The sequence below is a fragment of the Stegodyphus dumicola genome, chromosome 1 (assembly GCF_044657685.1).
Source record: "Stegodyphus dumicola isolate Sdum_Otavi_A_Nest chromosome 1, ASM4465768v1".
Lineage (NCBI taxonomy): Eukaryota > Metazoa > Arthropoda > Arachnida > Araneae > Eresidae > Stegodyphus > Stegodyphus dumicola.
The window spans coordinates 167,130,764-167,158,118 of NC_140768.1; the positions used below are offsets into that span (position 1 = coordinate 167,130,764).

At 30.8% G+C, this 27,355-nt stretch overlaps 1 protein-coding gene across 2 annotated transcripts in view; it reads right to left on the reverse strand.

Moving 5' to 3' along the window:
* Positions 1 to 8,076: 8,076 nt before the first annotated feature.
* LOC118201109 (protein DENND6B) overlaps positions 8,077 to 27,355 on the reverse strand; it is a 180,323-nt gene continuing 161,044 nt past the window's right edge. For both annotated transcript variants that reach the window (XM_085822994.1, XM_085822997.1), the window contains exons 17-20: positions 23,290 to 23,399; positions 19,676 to 19,778; positions 19,248 to 19,322; positions 8,077 to 13,551 (exon numbers count right to left, since the gene is read on the reverse strand). In XM_085822994.1, the coding sequence (XP_085679120.1) occupies positions 13,435 to 13,551; positions 19,248 to 19,322; positions 19,676 to 19,778; positions 23,290 to 23,399 (405 nt within the window). In that variant the 3' untranslated portion in view covers positions 8,077 to 13,434. The remainder of the gene's footprint in view (positions 13,552 to 19,247; positions 19,323 to 19,675; positions 19,779 to 23,289; positions 23,400 to 27,355) is intronic.

Genomic DNA, 27,355 nt, shown 5'->3' on the forward strand with positions numbered 1-27,355 from the left:
GCCTAAATTCTTTGAAGTAACCTGAAAGTATATTTAAAAGCGTCCAACTTTTTGAAACATCTTGGTATGTCTAAGAGCCAAATTTTCCCTGCAAATTTTTGCTTGCTTTTCTCCCTAATTTTCTTCTTTCCTTCTACAGTTATTTTAAGTGCTCACACAAGAAAATTAAGATTTTTCGATTGCTAGATTTTCATAAATTTTGCATTCTTGTCAATTTTTTAAAATATCAATTGCATCAACTGTGTTTCAGCTGAAGACAGCTTTTCATTTTCTAGACATTTTAACTATAAACAAAGTATAGAGCAAAGTCCAAAGGATAAATATTTTAATTAAAAGATTTTTTGCTAAATGTCAAATAAATAAAACAGTCCAGCAGTGTTTATTCTTCACCATCGAGTAACCCGATTCTTATATCGGCTGAAACAATCTAAATCATATTAAAGATCATGTTTTTTTATACAATCTATAACGCGAGGGAAAAATTAGCTTCTTAAAACATTTTTTCTAAGAAGATTAATATAAAAGATTATATTTATATATATATTTTTTAAAGCTGGGACTTGAACCAAACTGTCAAACTTTTAAAGTTTAATTTACATGGTGGTATTAATTAAAGTTCCAACTTGAAATGGTCATAAAAGGAAAACTACCGGACCAAATGTTATCAAACTTGGGAATCGTGTAAAGGAGGTTATGAGAATTTATTTTCCGCGGAAAAAAAAAAAGTTCAAAAACTCACCACCAGGGGGAAAATGGCGCTGTATACAATATTTTTAAATGAAATAAGACACGAAAACATCTGTTTAAAATGCGTTTAATATTTTCCGAAACGTGTTACAAAGCAGGTTCAATGTAGCGTCCAGCATTTTCCGAAAGTAAGTTAAATCCTGTTACTGCATTCTCGACAGCAGCTCTTAGCATATCAGGAGGAATGTTACGGACATGTCAGCGTATCACATTTTTCATTTCTGCCAAATTGTTTAGATTATCACTATAAACAGTGCTTTTGAGATAACCCCATAGCCAAGAGTCACAGAGGTTGAGGTCTGGTGGGAAGAGGGAAAGTGTTGGCTTATAAGAATTTCATTCGTGAAATGTTGCCTAAGTAACTGTGCGACACACGTGAGGTGGGGCCCAGCCCTGCATAAAAATCGTAGTATCTAAAATGCCATGTTGCTGCAGTTCCATGCAGTTCATGTATCACGAAACATTTTAACATTGACTCTAAGTGAGCTGCAATTACAGTGGTTCAGCTGTCGACTGCTCTTCAGAGAAAAATGGTTCAGTTATAATACTAGCTGTCATTCAACACTAAACGGTGTGGAATGACTGCTATGCAATCGAATGCAGTAGGAGAATGCAATGGAACTAGATAGATAACATGAGAGATTTCTTTGGCCCAAATCGATTAAAAGCGTTTTGAATCAGTATCTTCATGTTTTAGTGCAGAATTCAGACTTCAAAAATTACTAATTAGCGATCTGTAAGAAAACGATTTCCAGATTGTACGCACTTGTGCGAGTGATTTGCGATCTCACATTTTCTAATCGCTAATTAGTGGTTTTCACGGACGAATTTCTCACTTACACGGATGGCGCACTCGACTTTTATTGAATTTAACGTCTTTAAATGGTAATTTGCCTACTTCAAAGTTTCTTAAGGGTATACAACATATTAAACCCGTGTAACAAAAGGTTAAGTTAGATTCCGACCCATATTTCGTTTAACAATATTGCATACAGCGCCATTTTCCCCTGGTGGTGAGGTTTCCAACTTTCTTTTTTTCGCGGAAAATAAATTCCCATGACATCCTTTACACGGTTACAAAGTTTGATAACATTTGATCCAGTAGATTTCCTTTTATGACCGTTTCAAAGTGAAATTTTAATTATAACCACCCTGTATATTATTAAATTTTAATTTGAAGCTATGCGTTATATGTATACCATGCGTAAGATTTTCGCTTTTATGGAAAAAATAAAGAATCGAAGCAAATATACTTAGGACATTAGACCAAAACTGAAAAAATTTCCCCTCCCTCCGAAAATAAAATATTGAAACTTCGACCATGAATTTATTGAATTATCGACATATTCAATTTGACTTATCTTCTAAATCCTAGTTCCGACAACAATTCCGAATTACTGAAGCTGAAGTAAAAGGTTTAGTATGTATTCACTGTATGTTAATAAAGTAATAAGAGTGTAACAAAAAAATAGATTATAGAATTTACGCTGATGCAACTATTTGTTTGAATGCACAACATGTAATGGAAGAGAAAGCTTGTAGAGATCTGTTTTTGACATGCCTCTAAAAGTAGATGTCATACTCCTTTTGTCTCTTCAATGTCAAAAAACTTTCCTATGAGAGGCCTTTAGTTTCGGGGAGGAAAAAATCCTAAGAAGACAAATTTGAAGAAAATGCAGGACAATTGAGTACACATACTTATTTTCGGAGCACAAGCGGTTCTCCGATTGGTTATTGAATAATGAAATTGTCATGCAATACAAAACATTTGGAATACGTTTTCTGACTGAAAACGTAAGATTAAAAGTCATCTGCTTAATTCACAGCCATTTACAAAACTACTCGGGCAATTGCAGAATCGTTTTGATCCTAAGCTTGTAAGACAAACGTAATATCACTGGATTTAAACACTTCTTTAATCTTCCGAGAACGTTCCTTCTTTATCTCATATTCCAAGAATATTAAGTGAATACAATTATTGCAAACGAAATTGAATATTCATTTGCACTACGGCTTGGTAGTTTACTAACAAGTTAAAACTTAAATTCTGCTTTTTGTGTCTAAGACTACAACAATATTTTGAATATTTACAAATAAAATATTAAATTGGAGATTTAATTGGAGCCTCACCAGTTGCCTAGCATTTGAAGATTGTTAAATACTAATTGTTTGTTGCGAAGTCTAACCCAGGCTGCATAGTTGGTTTTCGTAGTTTTCTAGGTTCTCTTTACAAAGGTTCTCTATGAAAGCATCTTAATCAAATAGCTCCCATGTTCTTTCTATGTTCAAATAACCAACTAACCTAGTTTATGCGCGATTTCCAACGGAAGTTACTAGCAAAACCCGAAAACTCATTAAAAATCATGTAGCTTGCCAATCGGGAGTAACATGAAAGATACGGCGCCAATAATTGAATTGCTGTTACGGTACTAATTGCTGTTACGGTTTCTAAACTTAGATGGTCATTCCTTAATTAAATAGCCCACCAGCGGCCGAGCGGTAAAGACGCTGATCATTGGTAGTGCGGTCCGAGGTTCGAATCCCGCGAACGGGCTGGCCGCATCGGCGTTTTCCCCATGTATAACGTGTATACGAGCCAGTTTACCTTAGAAAGTCCTCCACGAACGCATCCCTCCCTTTAGGCAGATAGCTCTCGTGTGCTTTGCCATAATTAAATAATCCAATCCAATCCTTAATTAAATATAATTGATTTGTAATTTCTACTGGAACTGACGGTAAGAATTGAAGTGCAAATAAATAATATCGTGTCAAATCTTGATTCATATAAAATTTAAAATATTTGCATTCAGACAGAAATTTTTTCTGATATATTTGCAATTACTTTATAAGAAGGATTTATTAATAACCGTAATAATTACCTATTATATTACTGATGATTAGGATTCAGTTCTTGACAATTACATTCTAAATTAGAATTTTAAGGATATAATGAAAATACGCTACGCACAAAATACATTTTAGGATAAAAATGAGTTGGTTTTTTATGTTTTAAAATTTCTTAAATTCCTTTAATAAACATCGTATCCTCGTTGTTAATTGAATCCTGAATGTTGGGTGGCGTTTATAGAATTATTCTTACTTGTCCACAGAATCTGCTGACTTATCCAGCCATTAAGTAGCTGCAGATCATTTCTACATAACCATTGAACTTCCATTAATTCAGTTTCTAGAGGGCTGTATGTTTATATCATAATTTGACTTTTATAAAAATGATTATTCTAAATATTATGTTTCTATAAAAATATACTGTGCTTTTAAAATGTGGATGATAGTATCAGCCGCTCTTTCAGCCACTTCAAAAGCAACAGTTTGTTTAGAAATAAATTATGCTGTTAATGTCATAAAATTCAAATAAATATCAAACGAAAATTCTCAGTTTTAGACAATTCGATTTAAACGAAGTAAAGTAGCAGACGATAAAACGCCGAAGGTAAAAATTTACTCTTATTTTTTTAAAAAAAGGAAGATAGAAAGAAATTTTAAAAAAATAGTTAAAAATTTGAATAATATCATCTATAATTAAAAAAAAACGTTTTTCATATAGTATTAATAAATATTTATTACGCTTTATTGAGGGAAAAAATGTCATATAATTAATTCTCCGTAAAATCTTACTTGAAATTTAAGGTTAAAAATAGCTGTGGCAATTCACTGTAACAAAAATCCATAGACCACATTTGGCGTTATTATCGCTCAAAAAAAAAGATGCCAAATTTCAAAACTCGAAAATATGTAAATTCGTGTATATCTCAGAAAATTTTGAATAAAAAAGTATAATTTTTGCAGATATGCTTAAAAATACACCTACTTTAAGATGATGGTAAAAATTTTATAGGTTATAATTCAAAATTTTTTTTGAAAAATTTATAAAAATTATTTAAAAATAGAAATTTAAAAAATAAAACACAAAAAATGGATAAATTTTATTTGTAATGAACCTAAATTTCGAAATGTGAGAGAAAAAATCAAAAAAGTTTAATAAAAAAAGAGATATTAATAAATCTTTGTCAAATTCAATTAACATTGAGGAGCTAAAATTTTGAGAGCTAATATTTTAAAAACTACTAGTTCGATTTTTACAAAACTTGGTATTCTGGCATAATTTGAGACGTAGAATCGAAATATGGAAAAAAATTGGTATGTTATTTCAGAAAAAGTTCGATTTTGTGTCAAAATACCTATGTTAGAATAGTGCTATATATAAATCTAATATATACCTAAGTCGCGCTTTCGAGACATGAAAAACGCAATTTGAATTTTGTCAATCGGCCCAGTAGAACGGGAGATATAGCACTGTCCCATTTTTTTTTTTTTTTTTTTGGGGGGCAGTGTACATACATACACACATACATATTTACACTGCTCAAAAAGAAAATACGCGACTTAGGATATATGTTAGATTTATATATAGTACTATTCTAACATAGGTATTTTGACACAAAATCGGACTTTTTCTGAAATAACATACCAATTTTTTTACATATTTCGATTCTACGACTCAAATTATGCCAGAATACCAAGTTTTGTAAAAATCGTACGAATAGTTTTTAAAATATTAGCTCTCAAAATTTTAGCTCCTCAATGTTAATTGAATTTGGCAAATATTTATTAATATCTCTTTTTTTATTAAACTTTTTTGATTTTTTCTCTCACATTTCGAAATTTTGGTTCATTCCAAATAAAATTCACCCATTTTTTGCGTTTTATTTTTTAAATTTCTATTTTTAAATAATTTCTATAGATTTTTCGAAAATAATTTTGAATTATAACCTATAAAATTTTTACCATCATCTTAAAGTAGGAGTATTTTTAAGCATATTTGCAAAAAATTAGACTTTTTTATTCAAAATTTTCTAAGATATACACGAATTTACATAATTTCGCGTTTTGAAATTTGGCACCTTTTTTTGAGCGATAATAACGCCAAATGTGGTCTATGGATTTTTGTTACACTGAATTGCCACAGCTATTTTTAACCTTAAATTTCAAGTAAAATTTTACGGAGAATTAATTATATGACATATTTCCCCTCAATGATACGTAATAAATATTTATTAATACTATATGAAAGGCTATTTTTTAAATTATAGATGATATTATTCAAATTTTTAACTATTTTTTTTAAAATTTCTCTCGTTTCTTTTCTTTTTTAAAAAAATTTAAGAGTAAGTTTTTGTAAGAGTAAATTTTTACCTTCGGCGTTTTATCGTCTGCTACTTTACTTCGTTTAAATCGAATTGTCTAAAACTGAGAATTTTCGTTTGATATTCATTTGAATTTTATGACATTAACTGCATAATTTATTTCTAAACAAACTATTGCTTTTGAAGTGGCTGAAAGAGCGGCTGATACTATTATCCATAATTTTAAAGCACAATATATTTTTACAGAAACATAATATTTAGAATAATCATTTTTTATAAAAGTCAAATTATGATATAAACATACAACCCTCTAGAGACTGAATTAATGGAAGTTCAATGGTTATGTAGAAATGATCTGCAGCTACTTAATATCTGGATAAGTCAGCAGATTCTGTGGACAAGTAAGAATAATTATATAAACGACACCAACATTCTGGATTCAATAAACAACGAGGATGCGATGTTTACTAAATGAATTTAAGAAGTTTTAAAACATAAAAAATCAACTCATTTTTTTCCTAAAATGTATTTTTGTGCGTAGCGTATTTTCATTATATCCTTAAAATTCTAATTTAGAATGTAATTGTCAAGAACTGAATCCTAATCATCAGTAATATAATAAGTAATTATTACGGTTATTAATAAATCCTTCTTATAAAGTAATTGCAAATATTTCAAAAAACTTTCTGTCTGAATGCAAACATTTTTCTATGCAAATATTTTTAATTTTATATTAATCAAGATTGCAAACCATATTACTTATTTCCACTTCAATTCTTACCGTCAGTTCTAGTAGAATTTACAAATCAATTATATTTAATTAAGGATTTGATTGGATTATTTAATTATGGCAAAGCACACAAGGGCTATCTGCCTAAAGGGAGGGATGCCTTCGTGGAGGATTTTCTAAGGGAAACTGGCTCGTATACACGTTACACATGGGGAAAACCACGAAAACACCCATGCAGCCAGCCCGTTCGCGGGATTCGAACCTCGGACCGAACTACCAGTGTTCAGCGACTTTACCGCTCGGCCGCTGGTGGGCTTGACTAAAATATGAATAACATTTTAAGAAACCAAATGTAGGATAAAATTGTGTAAAGCAATGGGCACAATGATAAAACTGTTTAAAGCAGTGTATGCAAGTCATCCTAAGTTAAAATATCGGTTATACATCTCTCTTATTTATATATATTTTTTCTGAACGGAACATTGAAAGGCGTGTAAAACTGTGCTTTACTGCATTTTCTCTTTTAATATAGTATGCAGTTTTCAAACGCATCGTAGTGTGGGTTACAAAGTATTCTTCCGAAAAAAACGCAGTTCAAGTAAATAAAATCAAATTCTGGAAAATTGATATTAATAAATATATTTAAAATGCTCAGTTTGAAGGAATAAATAGAAAATTTTAAAACAATTATCTGAAGAGACAATGCAACACAAACAATTAAAATAAAAGTATAAAAATTTAAAAATGACCTAAAATAATAGCTATGACGAAAAATATATACGAAGAAAACTATTTGAAAAAAAAAAAAAAATAAAAAATAAAAATAAAAATAAACGCTGCACCTTTATTTAAGCAGTTCGAATAGGTAAATAGAAATTTTTAAAACAGATATTCGGAGGAAAAAAAAAAAAAAAAAAAAACTTGCAACTTAAACAATTAAAATGAAATTCGAGAAAGAAAAAATTACTTAAAATAATAAGTTATAATTAAAAATATAATATAAAGAATATTATTTGGAAAAAAGGAACGATGGTGACTTTTTTTCCTAAGGAAACTAGGTTGCCATATATTAAGAAGTTCGCCAAGTGAAGTATTCTTGGCGCAAACTGACAAAACAGTGCCAACATAAATTTGTGAATTTCTCCATAAATTTCGCTCTAAATTTTACAAAATTTCATATTTAGGCGTAATTTGAGTCGTAGAATCGAAATATGTAAAATAATTGGTATGTTATTTCAGAAAAAGTCCGATTTTGTGTCAAAGTACCTATGTTAGAATAGTGCTATATATAAATCTAATATATATCCTAAGTCGCGCTTTCGAGGCATGAAGAACGCAATTTGAATTTTGTCAATCGGCCCAGTAGATCGGGAGATATAGGACTGTCCCCTTTTTTTTTTTTTTTGGAGCAGTGTACATACACAGGAAAAAACATCATGAAAAAATTCATTTTTAATCCATTTTACAATTTGTCTTGCAAAATCCTTTATTCTGTCCATATGTACAGTTGCCACACAAAAAGAAATTAATCGAAATGGATTCTGGAATGGTCAAAATAGATATTTCCTTCAAAATATAAAACCTGAAATCTTTTGCAATCACAACAATTCCTTTACTTCGTACAAAGATATAAAAATAATGCTGATATTAATTTATTTTGCATTAGTTTATACAAATGTATTAACTGAAAGGGCAAAAAAGCATTTTTAAATCAGCAGAAATGTTTTATAAAAAATGTAAATTATACACCAATAATAAAGCTTCTGGAAATAATATGTGTATAAAGCCAATAATAAACAGCTTTACAAACTTCTCAAATAATTTTGAAAACAACTTTTTTACTGTTATTTTTTTCTAAACATAAAAATTTATACTTTATAATGAAAACAAGTGATCTTGGCATATCCAAAATTAGAGAAGAATTAATCTCAATTCTGAGGTAACTTTGAAGATACCGCTCATAAAATGGCAGGAAAACACAGAACTGTAAGAAAAAGCTTAGCAGATTATCATTCATCACCTTAAATAACATAGAACACATTGTAATATAAAATTTTGCTTCAAAATCCTTGCATTTATTTATATGTTTTACTGCTCAAATACTTCTCAGGAGTTATACATGAGAACTATCTGAAACAGCCTCTTCAAGATAATTAGTTGCCTAAATGACATGCTGTTAATGCAGACATATATTCAATATTTATTAGCTAAACTGGAGCCCCTCTCCCCAAAACAGGGTAAATAACAACATTTCAATTAATAAGTAAAAATGATAAAGACGATGAGAGAATGCAGTTTAATGACACTAAAACTGCAAAATATGCATCAGCAAACATGCTGTTAAAAACATTGATGACAGTGATTTAATAACATTCCTACCTAAATTACAGATTTATTATAAACATAAAATTCACTGTAATAAAAAATTTGCAGTACTAAATTTACAGCAGATTAACTATCAAACAAAATATAAAATTCAATGCTTAAAATACATAAGACCAAGTAAAATGTTTAATTTCTAGGGCATTTCTGAATCATTGCATACTGCTAAATTCATCTTTATTTTGCATTTAATTGATTTCAATATATAAATATATATATATATGTGTGTGTATATATATATATATGTATATAGAACCTTATAATCATGAATAAAACTTATAAGATTACAGAAATAAAAATCCATGATGCATATGTAAATGCATATTAAGGGAAAAAAAATAAAAGCATGCATTAAATATAAACATTTTGCAAATAAATTAGTTAAAGATGAAAAAACACAACTCGTCAGGTACAAAATGATTTATCAATGAAAAGCAGATAGACAAGTACAAAAATGTCAGTTCACTGTAATACAAACTGCTGCCAACCTTAAAATATGAAAAACCAGGGTTTTTTTGTCCTGCATGGTGATGTCATTTTAAAAGAATTTTAAATTAAGAAAAATTCATTTTATAATGTATTCATTCAGGTTACTGAGCTATATATATTATGACTCTGACATAATATACAGTATTTAATTTGATATACTAAATTTTACATTATTCGGTTAAATTCATTTCGTAACTCAAAGGAGAATATTCTAAGGAGAAAAGGAAAATTTATATTATCAAAGAATATTAAATACAATGAAAATAAAATTAATAATTAACATAATATTATGTGAATAAATTGAGTAATGTAACACAAAATTTAAAAAAGTAATAAATACAAATATTAACCCTCTCGTTATGTATCCTGCGATTTCCACGGGCAACGTAAAAGTACCAAAATTTGCGCAACACATGATTTCCGTGAGGATAAATTTTTGCCGTCTATTTATAGGCAACTCGCTCTTTTCCCGTTCAAGGTTTCCTTTCAGCTTTTCTGTGGTGTTTAATTGTTTATTCAGATGTGGGCTAACAGATGGCGTTACTTGTCCACATTTCTGCCAAATATACAAGATTACGTAATGTAGCACTTTGCGCACGCTTTTCAGAGCTCAGAGATGTCTGGCAGGATGTGTTTCGAGAGGGATATAACCTATATTCCTGACGATATTTCTGACACTGATAGTAGTTCTGACTCTGATTTCAAGTATATTGAAGATAGTTATAGTGAAACTGATGAGAATATCTTGGATTCCTCTGCGGATAGTGAAGAATCTGAAAATTCAGTTTCTATTGAAAATGTTCGATAGTGGTGCAAAATATTACATTATGCAAATATTTTCATTAGTATATATGTTTTACGTTTGTATTTTATAAAATAAATCATAATTTAACCAATATTAATTTTCAGAATTTTCCTTTAATATCATTATTCTTCAATTTCAGTATTCTGACATTCTATATTGAAAAAAAAAAGTCTTTTACAAAAACTTTTTGTATATTTTAACTCTAAATATATTTTAACTATATTTTAACTCTAAAATAAGATATTTTAACTCTAAAATATATTAAAGATTTGAAATATGTAATACAAAATATGTAATTTTTTAACCTATTTTGACAAAAAAAGTATGCAGGTTAAGTGATTAAATATTTGTTGAATCTTCACGTAAAATTCTGCAAGAAACTACAGTACATAAGACAATTGTGATAAAAACAAATTTTATAAGGAAAATTAAGCTGCAAATCATTAGGACGTGGGCAAATGAAATTATCACTATTTAAATTTTACTCATTTATTGGAGGCAGACACTTTCGTAAGTAAAGGCTAAACATTATAAACTAGAAGAGTTGATGATCTATTACGAGATAAATGACGAAACACTGAGAGCATCTCGCTAAAATCAGGAGGTTGGCAGCTATGCAAACAGTGAGTACTCCTAACACCTATGTACTGTTTTCACATAATTGTTTTAAATAATGATGACTAGTTTCAGTCGTAATGATTTCAGAAGAGATTTAATTGTGAAACAAGCAACATAACTTAGCAAAAAAAAAAAAAAAAAAAAAAAAAAAAAAAAAAAAAAAAAATCTTACACATGGTCAGATTTTCAGACAGCTTTGCACTGCGACCAGAATTCAGATATAAGTAATAAAGAAATGGCCTTAAAATTTTGGCTTACTTTCAATTAAGGGGAGGGGATTTTGGTACTTTTTGATTATTCAGACCCCCACTTGAACATTCAATAAAACTGCTACATTTTTGGTGCATTTTCAAGTACATACACAGCAACAGCCAATCCAAACACATGCAACGTGTGTGTAATGTGAATTCATATGTTTTATACTTAATTCTCATTTTGCTAATAAGCACTTTTTATCTGCCAAATAGATTTATCCCTCCTTGTAAATTTTCTCATTTAGAATAAAATGCTTCTTTTTATTATTATTTATGAATAGAACAGTACCTATGAGCCATAAAGATAGCCAAACAAATGCTTTTTATTAATTTATGATGTTGACAATAATTTGTACGGGTAAAGTCAGAAAGCACTAAAATTTTTTTCAAAGTAGGCATAAGTCACTCATTGTGAACTGAAAATTACACCTTAAAATGAAAGTTAAACACACAAACTTTATAGTTATCTATTTGCTCTATAACTGGTATCAATAGAAAATTAGAAAACCATAATTACGTTAACACATGCATAAGTTTAGAAACGTATACAATAAGACATTGAAAACTCTCATAGCAATCCTTCTAAAAGTGACCAGTATTTATGAGAATATAAACAAACATTGGTACTGAGTATCAACATCAGTCATGTTCTCTAAGGCAGTCACCTTCACCAAAGATCAAAATTAGTTACCTTGGAAGGTTTCATCACATTTTAATAACTATTTACTCCCCCCCTCCAAAATGCAATTCATGCAATATATTTACCAAAAAAATTACTTTTACAAACACTTTTTTTGATATGCCAATGCATTCAAGTAATATTCGGTGGACCTAAAAAAACGGCACAGCTCCTAAAAATAAATAAAACTTATAACTTTGCATATATACGTAGGTTGATCCAAAAAAAGTTTACAAGCAGAAGCATTTGAAACGTAATAATTGTGGAGTGAATATTTCCACCCAGGGTGGTTGACAGATGGCGCTAGTTGTCCTACAGCGGTTCTACGAGTAAGTAGCGTCATTACGCAGACACTTAAGAGCGACAGTAATGGCACGGCGTCTAGAAAAGTGGTCTCGCATAGAGGTGGCGAGCCGCAATTCGATTCTTATGGGCCAAGAATGTGGCCGCATCCGAAATTCCCAGACAAATTGTTGAGGTATACGGGGACAAAGCAATGAGTAGACAACAGGTAGCGAAATGGCGTCGTTCTTATCAAGTGGGCAGGGAGCATGTGGAAAACCGCAATATGGAAGCGAGCAGCCATCCAAGTTCTTCAAGGACGGATATCAACAGGGCACGTGTTAAAGATATCATCCAAAGGGATCGACGTGTAACCGTGCGTGAGATTGCCTCAGAGTTGAACCTGAGTTATGGTAACGTTCAGTGTATCGTAACCGATGAATTGCGATATTCCAAAGTTTGTGCCCGCTAGGTTCCACGTGAGTTGTCCGCGGAGCATAAGGCCACTCGAATGATGTGCAGCCTCACATTTCTTCAGCGATACCATTCAGATGGCCAACACTTCATTGATCGCATCGTTACCGGTGATGAAACAGGGCTTCATTACTTCACCCCCACATCCAAAAGAGCCACAATGGAGTGGAAACATGCTGGATTACCGACAAGGAAGAAATTTAAGGTCACACCCTCTGCCGGTAAAGTGATGGCTCCAAGTGACTATTTCATTTATCCGGCGTTGAAGCGATACTTATCCGGAACACGGTTCACCTCAGACGATGCAGTGAAAACAGCTGCCGAGAAATGGCTTAATGAGCAGGGCCCTGGTTACTACCAAAACGGGATAAACAAGTTGGTCGAACGTTTTGACAAATGCCTAAACAGGTTTGGTGACTATGTGGAAAAGTGAAGGCCAGATGTGTCTCTTGATTTCCATTTGTATCTTGCTTCTATTGTTAATAAATACTTTTTCATTTGCCTTGTAAACTTTTTTTGGACCACCCCTCGTATATTTAAATAGATAAGAAAAACATATAATAGATATACTTAGATAAGAATGGTTCCATGACCAAAACTAAATGATCATTTGGCAATTTTCATTAACAGAACAATGGTAAACAATAAAAAAGTAGTACAATAAATAACATAATAAAAAGTAAAACGAGAGCTAAATGACACTATGTACAAAATTCAGAAATCTATAAAACAAAATTGTCAATATGATCATTTTATGATTAATGACAGAATAAATAAAATTAAAATAAACACTGGATTACAAAAATGAGTCATTTTAAAACATTCTGCAAGTCTTCTGGTAACGTCTTAATAATGTTATTTACATGGGACTGAAGCTTATCAATTGTTTTATCAGGCAGAGAAAAATTGCCGCTTTCAGCTGCAACCTGAAAAATAATAAAATATTATAGGTATTTATTAGATAAACTGAGCAAAAAAAGGGAGGGACAGTTCTATATCTCCCATTCTATTGGGCCGATTGATGAAATTCAACTTGCATTTTTCATGTCTCGAAAGTGCGACTTGTAAGAGGATATGCATTAGATTTATACACTCACTTCCAAAAGTTAAGCACGGAGAAGAAAATGCTAATTTCCGGAAACCAATCAGAATTGAAAAGTATGCAATTTGCTGCAGAGGTAGATGGAAGTATGCAAATAGGTTAGGTAACAGCCAATCGCGTTTTCATGTCAAGAAATATGCAAAAAAAGGCAGTCTTATAAGAAGTCAGCTTTATGAAGGGTTACAGAAGTTGATTGTAAGTGCTGATAGAAGGTGTTTAAAACTTTTGTACAATTTGTTTTTAAGACATACGTGTTTCTATGACTTCCAGAAGATGGATGGAAGATTCTGAGCGCTGGCGTGCTGTGGGGCACATTGAAGCAGGATAGTCGATCACAGATGTTGGTCTTTTCTTCGGCTTTCATCATTCTGTAATTTCACGTTTATGGAAACATTTTCAAACCACACAGACAGTTGTACGAAGGCCCGTAGCCGGTCGCCCAAGGGTTACAACCCCTGCGGAAGATCGATATATTGCTATTGTAGTCAAGCGGAATCGCAAAGCAACCTCCATATGTGTGTCATCTATGGTTACAGCGTCCATTGGTAAGGTGATATCTGAAGCTATTGTACGCCAAAGATTACATATGAGTGGACTATACACCAGGGTACCTCGTTTGTGTTCCTCTATCTGTCCAATCAAGAGGGGCACGATTACAGTGGTGCTGGGAACATGTCAATTGGAATGTGTCTAACTGGGGCAATGTCATGTTTACTGATGAGTCAAGATTTGCTCTGGAGCCAGATGAAAAGCATATAAGGATATGGTGTGAACAACAAACATGCAATCAGTCCCAAAACATCACCGAACATCCCACATTCCGAGGTGGAAGCATTATGGTGTGGGCAGGGATTTCATTAGGTATCAAGATGAAATCCTAGAACTCATTGTGAGATTGTATGCTGCAGCAGTTGTCCCTACTTTAATAAACGATAACAAACGTATCGTTGATGACTACAATGTAGAGTGAAGGGATTGCGCGTATGGCATGGCCAGCATATTCTCCCGACCTTAATCCCATTGAAAATCTTTGGGATGCTCTCACCCCTGCTTTATCTTCGTGTTTCCCACTTCCAGCCACTCTTATTGAGCTGGAAACTGCTCTACAAGAAGAATGGCGATTGCTTAATTCTGCTGTGGTTGACCACCTAATTGAAAGCACGGTCACAAGGTGTAAACTTTGTATACAGATGAGAGGGGATCACATACCCTATTAATGTCCTTTTTTTTTTTTTTTTTTTTTTTTTTTTTTCATTTTATGCTGTTTATTTTGCACTGTATGCATAATTCTGTTTAAGTTTCCAGTATGTCATTATCTGATAAATTGTTTTCATTTCTGTATATAATTATTGATCTTGTTTTATGCATAAATATATATGTTACTTTCCTGCCGAATTTTGTGTCAATCAAAGCAGTATTTGTTGATTTTTTTGCATTTTACATCTTCGTGCTTAACTTATGGAAGTGAGTGTATATAGTATTGCTTTAACATAGGAATTTTGACACAAAATGCGAATTTTCCTGAAGTGACATGCCAATTTTTTCTTCATACTTCAATTCTGCATCTTAAATTATGCTAAACTGCTACGCTTTGTAACAATCTCACTAGTAGTTTTTAAAAAAATTAGCTCTCAAAATTTTAGCGCCTCAATGTTAATTGAATTTGCTACATATTTATTAATATCTCCTTTTTTATTAAACTTATTTGATTCTTCCTTTTATATTTCGAAATTTATGTTCACTCCAAATAAAATTCACCAATTTTTATGATTTATTTTTTAAATTTGTATTTTAAAATAACTTTTATAAATTTTTCGAAAACAATTTTGAATTATAACCAATACAATTTTTGCCCTCATCTTAAAAGTAGATGTATTTCTAAGCATACCTGCAAAAAATTAAAGAGTTTTTTTATTCAAAATTTCCGAAGATATACATGAATTTACAGATTGGCACATTTAAAAATTTGGCATATTTGTTATAAGTGATAATGACGCCAAATATGGTTTACGCACTTTGTTAAAATTATTTGAAAGCATGAGCGATGACTTCTCCCCCTTCGTGTACATGAAAAGAAGAAAAGGAAAATATGTTTCTGTAAATTAAGAAGTTTGCCTCGAACCTACGAGATGATGAAAACAGTATTTGGAGATGAGGTGATGAGTCGTGCTCGGATTTTCGAAAGGTTCCGGCGATTCAAGGAGGGTCGGAAATCAGTGGACAGTGATCCCTGTTATGGACGCCTGTCCACCTCTCACAATGAGGACAAGATCGCACAAGTGCAAGCTGTGATGCACCCTGATCGTAGTTTGACAGTCTGAGAAATTGCACAGGAGTGTGGCATTTCCATAGGATCATGTGATGCAATTTTGAGAAAGGACTTGAACATGCGCCGAGGGTCTGCAAAGCTTGTGTCGCGTCTCCTCACTGAGGATCAGCAATTCCAATGACTGGCAATCTCATCTGATTTGTTTCAAAGTGCGAACGACAATCCGGAGTTCATGAAGCTCATCATCACTGGGGATGAGTCGTGGATTTACGGATACGATCCCGAAACAAAGCAGCAGTCGCCACAATGGAAAAGCCCCGAGTCTCCTCTGCCAAAGAAAGCACGGCAGGTGCGAAGCCAGATCAAAGTCATGTTGCTTGTGTTTTTCGATGCAGATGGAATTGTTCATCATGAGTAAGCTCCCCAGGGCCAGACAGTGAACAAGGAATTCTACTTGGACGTCATGAGGAGATTAAGAAAGGCTGTTTACAGAAAACAAACGGTGTTGTGGGCGTCCTCTCGCTGGATGCTTCATCATGACAGAGCCCCAGCACACACCAGCAATCTTGTGCAGCAGTTCCTGGAAAAAAATGGAACAATCCAAGTAGTACATCCTCCCTAATCGCCGACATGTCACCTCCAGATTTCTTCCTCTTTCCCTAGATCAAGAACACCTTAAAAGGACACCCGTTTTAGGACTTTGAGACCATAAAACAGAATTCGACGCAGCAGCTTCAGGCCATCCCAAAGTTGGAGTTCCAGAAATGTTTCGAGGACTGGAAACATCGTTGGGCCAAGTGTGTCACTGCCAATGGAGCATATTTCGAAGGAGATTGACTCAAAATCTGTTTTGCATAATAAATTCAGTCTCGATACTTTCTGAACTGTCCTCGTATATATCATAGACTTTTGGTAATTTAAATAATTTTTCTTTGAAAAATTCAAGTAGGTATACGATGTTCAAATTGATTAATTATTGTTTGATTAATGTAAGAATATTTCTACATATTTTATTTATCAGTGGGCTTATTTCCATGTGAGCAGACTTCTAAGTGAGCATTTTTCCATGTGAATATTTTTCTGTGTGGGCATATTTCTGTGTGGGCGTTTTCCTGTGATCATTTATACCTGTGAGTATTATTCTGTGAGCATTATTCCCGTGGGCTTTTTTCCTGTGGTTTTTTTTTCTTTTTTTCCCTAGAACCAAATAAAACTCATTTGATCATGATCAAATCTGACAAGAGCAATCAGAAAACATAAAGAGCAGTTTAACACTGAAGAGTAACAATCCACATATTTAGCAAACAAAGGAAACACCAAATATTAGTATGTTAATTGCTCTGGAAAAAATGCTTGAGAATACTTAAAATAATATGGACTCATACTGTTGCTGAATGCTGCCCTGCAAATTTAAAACTACATAGTCTATAATTGTACACTAAATTTTTGTGCAATATGAGATATCTACAACCTCTGTCCTAATAAATAGAATAGAAATAATAATAGAAATTCTGCTTTATAACATTTGTTATCTTGTTTAAATTTTAGAGCCAAGATATTGGAAAGTCTGCTGAATCAAAGGTAGACATTTTAAAACAAGACAGATGAAAATTAAAATATTTTAATATTATTTTCATGAAACATGTAATTTTACTACATGGTTATGATTTTAATGACATCAAAATGCTTTTTTAAAATATTCATGGAGTTCACAAATCATCATTAAAAACAAACACATTAAAACCCCTATTTGGCAATCCATAACACAAGAGTTCATATTGCAAAAAGGGAATATGTTAATTTTGGCACAATAAAGAGAACAAATTTAAATGACAAGCTGAATGCCCACCAGTACCATGAGTGTACTTTAAATAAAGATCAGTTAACAGATTGCCTAGTGGCAAAATTTTCAGCATCTTAACAAACAATTGCAAAATTTGTAAAAAAATAATTTTATGCATAAGTCTTAAAACTGCACCAATTTTGGTATAAGTTATGAATGATCCATAAAAGTTAGCAGATATACATTATTCGTAGGTATATAAATCTTACTAGTCTAACAGAAAAACCGCCTCAATAACCAACCACCATTGTCAACCTTCTTTCATTTCTTTTATTTAGTTATTCTTATTTGGCTGGTTATATCTTCTGCAAAAGTGGTGATGAAGCAGGGGTAATTGAACTCTCTACATAAAAATGTGGCCCTCCTCAGATTTTAGATTTAATTGGTTGTTAATTGATATTGTTTTAAAGAAGTTATTAAGGATTTTTAAGAACTGTATGAACTTAAATTTTCCACGAAAATAACGTTACAGGTATTGCTATTACAATGCTAAAATCCTGAATCTGCAAAACCACTGTTTTGAGTAAAACATACTTAAGACTACTTTGAACAAAAATAAATTATGTTGTAAATTATTAAATCATAGATCCTATGAGTATTTTTAAAACAGCATGAAACATCAAACTATTACCATAGAAATGTACTTAATAAAATCAAAAGAAACTAAAAAATGCTGATTTGTTATTTTTGCATAATACTGATGGCATCACAAGCCCTTTTCAAAAAACATTTTTCAAGACAAAGACTAATAGGTAGAAGGATACAGAAGGATATTACACCACTTTTCTTTCAATGTTATTGAAAAATTATAAATTTTATACTTCAGACACTATAAAAGCATTTAGAAATTTAACTCTAAATTGGACAATGAGGTTATTATTTAATTTTATGAAATTTTTGCCTTTCTCACTACATGTCTTTATGTTGTAAAAGATAGCATATTTGGTTGGCAATCAGAATATCTACAGTTTGAATCTCAAGCAAGGATTTAGCTAACATTTCTTGCTCAAAAAAATTCTAGAGAGCTTCAGATTGATGCCTGACTAAAATATAGTGGATGATAATTCATATCATCTATATTTCACAACCAAGTCACTTCTTTCCCAGTTGATTTTTAAGTGGGGAAGAATGTATGGAATTTTTGCCTTTGTTCCTACATGCTACTGTAGTATATACAGTAACACATCTAGCTAGCAATGGGAGGGTTCAGAGTTTGAATCTTATGAGTGCATAGCTGATTATCTTATGTTTCCCGGTTTCAAATAAATATCTAACAAGTTTTACACAATGAGTATTTTAAATATTAATTACTCAAGAAACATGAAAGAAAACTTCATAAGTGAAACGAGAAAATATATTAAAATCAAATATTCTATCATAAATCTATAAATATTCCCATGTTACTTACTAATTTATTCCGCAACCTTAAAACAAGATCAACAACCTCAACTTCTTGTTTATCTTGAATCCACTCAAGCATGTTCTAAAAAAAAAAAAAAAAAAAAAAAAAAACTTTAATTAACTACATATTTTCCAAAAATATAACCTGAAATGTCAAACTGATGATTTTTTGAAAATTTAGAGAGTAATTAACAATGGTTTAAAATGCTGCAATAACTACTGAAGTTCTAATTTTAGCCCTCCCACTTAAATATGATCAATCAAAGAGTTATATTTATGAGACATCCCCATAGCTTCCTTTTTAATCTCAACCAGCTAGTACCAAAAATATAGTAATTATATTTTCCTAAAATTGAATTTTGAAAGACATTATATACCTCTTTGGTAAGACATTTCATGTCTACATAAAACATAAGGAAAGAAGAACAAACTTACAGCATCTGAGATGGCTTGTATATGCAAACCTTGTAGCTTATGAACAACTTCTTTGTACCTTGTATTATACCAACCGGCAAAATTGGCACTACGGAAAAAGCGCCTAAAACAAGAAGAAAATGTTTTAATTTCTGACTCCCCAATCTCTTAAAATTTATTTAAAAGTAATAAACGTTAAAAAAATAATTTGTTATGAAAAGCAAAATATATGTAATACAGTCAAAAGTCTTTAATCCGGACTTGGGCGATTCCGGATTAACAGTTTTTCCAGATTATAGATCATCAGTTTAAATCTGGTAAGATGGCATGCAGAAATTATAAAATTAAAAATATGAAACCGTAACTTATGAAATAAAGAGCAATTATGATCTAAAAGGTATCAAAATTTACAAAAAAAAAAAAAAAAAAAAAAAAAAAAACTTTATATATATATTTGTTTACTTTATTAAACATTTCTTTCAATGCACGCATGTGTAAAGCATACATTACGCATAGTCAAAATTAGAAAATTGGAACCAGAAAACTATTTGATGTGTATTCGTGATATTTATAATGATGAGGAATTTGATTTAAATCATATCAAAGACGGAGTACATCGAGATGAAAGACTACATTTAGTAAGGAATTATAAGCTAATAAAATAAAAACACCTGCCCTGAAGATAAGGATAGTGCTGACAGATTAACTTCCAGTTCAGTGCTCGCAGCGTTGCCCCCCTCCCCCACAGAGCACTGTGAAATTGATAAACATATTTCAGAATGATTAGAGAATCAAAGGATATGCCTTTATCTATTTTTTGAAGCAATTCCACTTTTTGTTTGATGGACATCGGAACATGCTTTCGCTTTGTAGATCCTTTGGTAGCTCCAGAATCGGAAATTCTTTTTGACATAATCGAAAGTTCAAGCTTACTTTTATAAAATTGCTCTAACAGTCTGCAAAAAATAATAAGACGGATCCAATTAGAAGATTAAGCAACAACACAATCTGCAACATTAACTGAAATAGATAATTATTAATTAATTTTAATTAGATAATTTTAGCTTAGCTTATACCGTCTGTCATACATTAAACGCGCATGCGTAAATGTATTATGCACATGCGTTGACGCATGCGCAGAAAGTTTGTAGCTTTGAGGTTCGGATTATAGATCATTCCGGATTATGGACATCTGGATTAAAGACTTTTGACTGTATATACCTAACAACTAATTATAGTATTTACATGTTAAAACAACAAGGTTAAAACAAGGATGTTAAAACAACTAATTATAGTATTTACATGCTATTGCAATCACCTAGGTAGATGTCTCCAAATTTTCAGAATGTGCTATAACTCCAGCAACCATGCTCAACAATCCTTTGGTCAAGATACATCCCCATTTTTTTATATGTTCTTTTTCTTTTACTCGATTAGTTTTTATAAACAAATCATGATATTTTTGGGCCTTAAAATTTACAAGTGCTGGTGGAATTTAAGCAGCAATAGAAGAAAGTGAAAATTCGACAGGAATAACGACATTTTGCCATCAAATCACTAATCATTAAGGTAATTGCCATGAAATTTCCAGAAGGAAAAAAAAATATAAATAATAAATAAAAACTAACTTGTAGGTTTATTGATTGATTTTGGGGATAAATACCTAATATTAGCATGCAAATATATATGCAGTAATGTTTGTGATTGTAATAAGTACATTTTTGCAACTAAATCTGTAAAAATGAGTCTGTAAAAAATACCTTATTAATCTTATTCTAAGTTAAACGTCTGTTAATGTGTTGAAGAAATGTATTTCATTTACCATTTCATGTACACTGTGCAAAAAAAAGGGGGCAGTTTTATATCTCTCATTCTACTGGGCCGATGGACAAAATTCAAATTGCATTTTTCATGTTTCGAAAGCCCGAATGCTATATATTAGATTTATATAAAGCTTTGTTCTAACATAGGTATATTTTGACACAAAATAAGTCTTTGTCTGAAATAACATACCAATTTTTTTTTTACATATTTCGATTTTACGACTCAAATTATGCCTAAATATTAAATTTCGTAAAATTTGGTGCGGAATTTATGGAGAAATTCAAAACATTAGCTTGGCAGATTTTTTCAATTTGCACCACGAATAATTCACTTGCGAATTTCTTAATATATGGCAACCTATTTTCCTTTTACTTACACTGTGAAGGAATGGAAAAAAAGTCACATCGTTCCTGCTTTCAAATAATTTTAACAAAGTGCATAAGCCACATTAGACCTTATTATCGCTTTCAACAAATATGCCAAATTTCAAAATGCGCCGTATATCCTCGGAAATTTTGAATAAAAAATTCTAATTTTTTGCAGGTATACTTCAAAATTTTTTTCCAAAAATTTATAAATTATTTAAAAATACAAATTTAAAAAATAAATCATAAAAAATGGGTGAATTTTATTTGGAATGAAACTAAATTTTGAACTGTGAAAGAAGGAATCAAGTAAGTGTAATAAAAAAAAAAAAAAAAAAAGAGAGATATTAATAAATACATACCAAATTGAATTAACACTGAGGAGCTAAAATTTTGACAACTAATTTTTAAAAAACTAGTCATGCGATTTTTTACAAAACTTGGCACTTTGGTATGATTTGAGTCATAGAATAGAAATATGCATAAAACATTGGCATGTCATTTCAGAAAAAGTCCAATTTTGTGTCAAAATACCTGTATTAGAACAATGCTATATACAAATCTAATACATATCCTAAGTCGTGCTTTCGAGACATGAAAAACGTAAGTTGAATATTGTCAATCGGCCCAGATATAAAATCGGCCAGAGATATAGAACTATCTCCCCCCCCCTTTTTTTTTTTTTTTTGCACAGTGCACCTTATTTCACAGATGATATCTATATCTTTTTTAAAAATTTCTAGTGTATAGCAAGAAATGCACAGACTGTCAACAGGAATAGCATCAGTTTGTTTGTAAGGAATGCTGGGAAACATAGCATATGTGCAAACTTATCAGCATGTACACTTTGAAATGAGATTGCTTTTGAAATGAGATTTTTTCACTTTGAAATAGTCCTTATTTTAAAATAAATAGTCCTTATTTTAAAATAAATAGTCCTTATTTTAAAATAAAAATTCTTCCACATAAAAAATAATTTCGAACTTTCTAACTGAGCAGTCAAGAAAAAGTACAAGTGTTTTGAACACTTATAATAAAATCGGTAAGAATGTTTCATTCAATTGCTTACTTAACCAGTTTTGTTCATTGAAATTGCTTTATAATTAATTTAAATTATGTAATGAAGTTAAACTATATATTGCTTTGTAATTAGTTTTAATTAAAGTAAGCAAATATTAACGTAACTCGCGTATGTGATTAAAAAATTAAATTTCTGAAGAGATGATATGCAATTAAAAATGTAACAATATTTTTTTAATTAGTCTAAAATCATATTTAAAAAAGTTAAAATCTTCAAAAAAGTCTTTTTTTATCACAGATCTGTATCATAAATATTTGGTTTTAAATCTAGCTGTAGCACAGAAGAAAAAAAAATCCACATAAGCTTCTAAGGCACAATTACACGAACATTCCGCAGGATTTAAAATCTTCTAAAATTAAAATTACCTATACAAACCACTCCAGTTCCCTTTAATTCCACTTGTCAACTGAGGTCCTGCCTGTTCTATTGATTTTATAAAATCATCAGGATTAAAGGGCCGAGGAACAGGTGTGTCCTTTAAAATGAAAGATTCCATTAATTCTTTAGCAGTTGTTATGAAACATACATTTAAAGAATTATTATTAAATAAAACTGATTTGTAAACACATAATCTTCAGAAAGAATTAATATTTATTATCACACTGCATAATATTTCAGGTTGGACACATATCTTAACCAATCAAGTAAAGGATGCAAGAGATTTTGCATGCCCTTTGTACATTCTGTTGGAAAGAAGAAAAGATTTTCAAAGGAAAAATTTCTCTCTCTTTTTTTTAATACAATTCATAAGAAAGCTATGAACAGCAATTTATACTGAAAGAATATGAACTTTGATTAAAATTATTAGTATTTAATCTTCAAATTCATTGACCCATTAATAAGGAATATATACCATGGGAAGATCATTTTTATAGTATTATCACTGCATAGCTAATATTAATCAATGATTTTAAATTAACTTTAAAATATTTTTAAAATTTTAAACCACACTTTTAACATATTAGTATGATAAAGGTAACACACATTTCCCTTAGTTATCCAATAATATATATATACATACATAAAACTGAAGAATTAAAGAGGATGTGAAAATGGAAAAAATCATAAAAACATACTGCATCATGGTAGTTAATCAAAAAAATCATAAATAGAAAGTTACCTCAAGTTAGCTCATTGCTTAAAGACGACTCACAAAATGCTAACTAAAATTGACAGTTACAACTCCTGACAATATTTTTTTCAAAACAGTATCATAACAAAAATAGTTTTTGGCACTGAATACAACTTGGTGGAAAGTACAAGCAGCATAATAATCAGCTAATATAAGAAGAATCATGCTATGCTAATATACAGTTCAATCAATGGAAATAAATTGCTCTAAAAAGAGATCAGTTGAAGGCAACCAGCAGTTATTTAGTGAAATTGCTTTTAACGTATACTGAAAAATTAAAAAACAAAATGTAAAAACTGAAAAATTAAAAAACAAAACGTAAACACGTTAAGAAAAGAAATACTTGGTTAAACTATAAGAATATAAAAAGTTTAGAAGTGCAAAAATCACTTGTATTACAATTATTATGACAAAAAGACCTTTGAAAATTAATTACAAACAATAATAACTAAATTCGTTAAGTCAGAAAATAACATGACAAATTTTTTCTTAGACTTTACATAGACAAAAGGCAAGAAAAAATAGAAAATAAGTCATAACGAAAGGAATACAAATGCTTGAGTATAAAAAATTAAATGCATTTTTAAAAGTAAGAAAAATCTACTATGAAACTGATTTTTTATCTTAGCATCAAAAGAAAAGAAAATAAAATACTGCATGACTTATAAAGAAAAGCCATGTATCTGTAGTAAAAATAAAAAGGATATTTACACATTTTGTAGAACAATTTCGATAAAGAATTTTAAAAAAGCAAATGTTTTGGAATAAAAATTTCTGACAATAGCTTATTATTTGAAATAAGAAATACTGTCTGCTATTCTTAAATTTAAGCTCTTTTCAGAATGACACATGTAAATAAGCTGCGGACTGAAGGATATATTTTTGCACTTTCCGAAGAGAAACATTCCTATTCCATCATTTAAAAAAACATTGTGAAATGCACGGTGCTAAAATTTGCAAGTGCAAAATAAACAACATTATTAACCAGAAAAGAAAAACCATCAATTATTATTTCTACATGCATTGTTTCTAAAATTAAACTGTTGGTAACAACAGAAAATCTGCTGATGCTGAAATCAACTGCAAAGTTCTTATAGATATTTGCAGTAATAATAAATAAAATCATAAACTAAGATTTACAACTTAAAAAAAACTTAATGTTTACCAGCTTAACTGAGGCAAGCTGCTCAACACAGATCAATTTGTAGCACTCTACATGAAAACTACTTAGCAGGAGATAAATGGAAATACACTGTGACCCATGATGAAGCATGGGTTTTGTAACGTCAGAACACCTGTGTTGGGTGCAAGAAAAGACAGGTTGTGTTTTAAAATATTTATTTAAAAAACTTAATTAGAAATTCTTGATTAAATATTAAAATAATTTAATCATTACAGCCATAATTTAAACACACTAACGCGGGGAAGACGCTAAATTGCATCTGCTTTCACTCGTTTACAGCAACAAAAGCCTCTTACACAAAGCTCTCTTCGTTTTGTTAAAAACCTGAAAAAAAGAATAATTAGTCCCTTACGGCCAGAAACCATCCAAGGGGGTTTCCGCTGCACACTTCTTCAAAGTTCTGCTGTCCATTTTGTCTCTGAATAAAACAGGAAGTTCTCATTAAGCACCTGGAAGTCCGAGAGGTGCACATGTCTAATCATCACAATTTATCTAAATAATTGCAACAATAATAATAATAATAATTTTAAAAAAAGAGAAGGATAAAAAGAGAGAGAAAAAGAGACAGGTCTATTTATTATCAAAAACGAAGGAAAATTATGTAATAATCAGTTTTTATCAATGGGAAAGAGAATTTCAGTAAGGGGTTTATGACTGTTGCATGATTCTTTTATGATAGTATTTAAAATTTGATAGGAAAAAATTTAAATCAACTTAATCTACTATTCATAGGAAGTTTTATGTCCAATATTAACATAAAAATTGCATTTCTTTATCCTAAATCAGTTTCAGAGAGTAAAACTATATTTCTACGAAGTCCCCTGATGCTTCACTATTGATGACTATTGTATTGGCCTTTTGAAAAGATCTCTTTTTAATTGCAAACCCACCATGACTGATGGACTCTGGAAAGTAGTGAAAGAAGAATGGAAATCAATACCCCTGGAAATTTTACAAAAAGCCCCTCTATCATGGAAATCACGACACAGACTTATATTATAGAAAAAAGGCTATCCAATTGAACATTTAAAAAAATACTTTTTACATTTTAACCCTTTGAAGGGCACCGGTATATAATATATACTGGTTGTTTGTGAATTTTTTAACCTCGGAAAAAATTCTAATTTCTCTACACCAAAAGCTATAATTGTAAGTTTCTAGTGTTTCTTTTCGATTCTATGAATGCTTAAAATTTTGCAGTTATGAAATTAATATACTTCGTTCTAAGGTATCATGTTTAAAGGTTGATAAATTCTATTGGAGGGAAAGAAAAAATCAAAATCTGTAAATATATGACATACACATGCTGAACTTTTTATAATTACTGCATTTCAATCAAAACTGATAATTAAAAGAAGATTATGTATACATTTTTAATACCGGTATATAATACAGTGGTGGCCAAAATTGTGGACACTTTTGGAAATTTTTATGTTTTTGAACTTTGTATGCTTATAGAAAATGTTACGTTTCGCAAAATGCAAACTTGTATATATCATTTCAAAGAGAATTTATTAATGAATTCAATACAAAACACAAAATTCAACTGCTTGCAATACAAAAAAAGTTATATGTACTTTAATATAAATAAAAAACACAGTTAAAAAGTGGTTTGTAATGTCTAGCTTTCCTGGCCAATCACTGTTCTTGTTCTGAGAACCAATCAAATGTTATTATCTGCCAGTAGAAGCTGATATCATGTTTACACTTGAAACAATTCATTATTTTACTTTGTTCTGTAGAAGGAGGACCTGTTTCTTATACACTGCAATTACAAGTAGGAATTTTTGTAAAAATTTTTAATATTTAGTCAAGAAGCAATGACATCAAATTAAAGAGTAGATTGGACACCTAGAAAGAGATGTAATATTATTGTGTTACGAGAAAGTGGTCTTTCCTATGCTGAAATTGCAAGACGGGTGGTTCAGTGACTACATCTGGAGTCCAAAAGTTTTGTTTACAATATCAGGAGACAAATTCTATAAAAAACAAAGAAGGAAAAGGCCAAAAAAGGTGCACCACATCTATTGATGACAGAAGAATAAAAAGACTATGTCTCCAAGATAGAAAAATGTCATCAGCGGCCATTACAAGTGATCTAAATGATGGTGGTGTT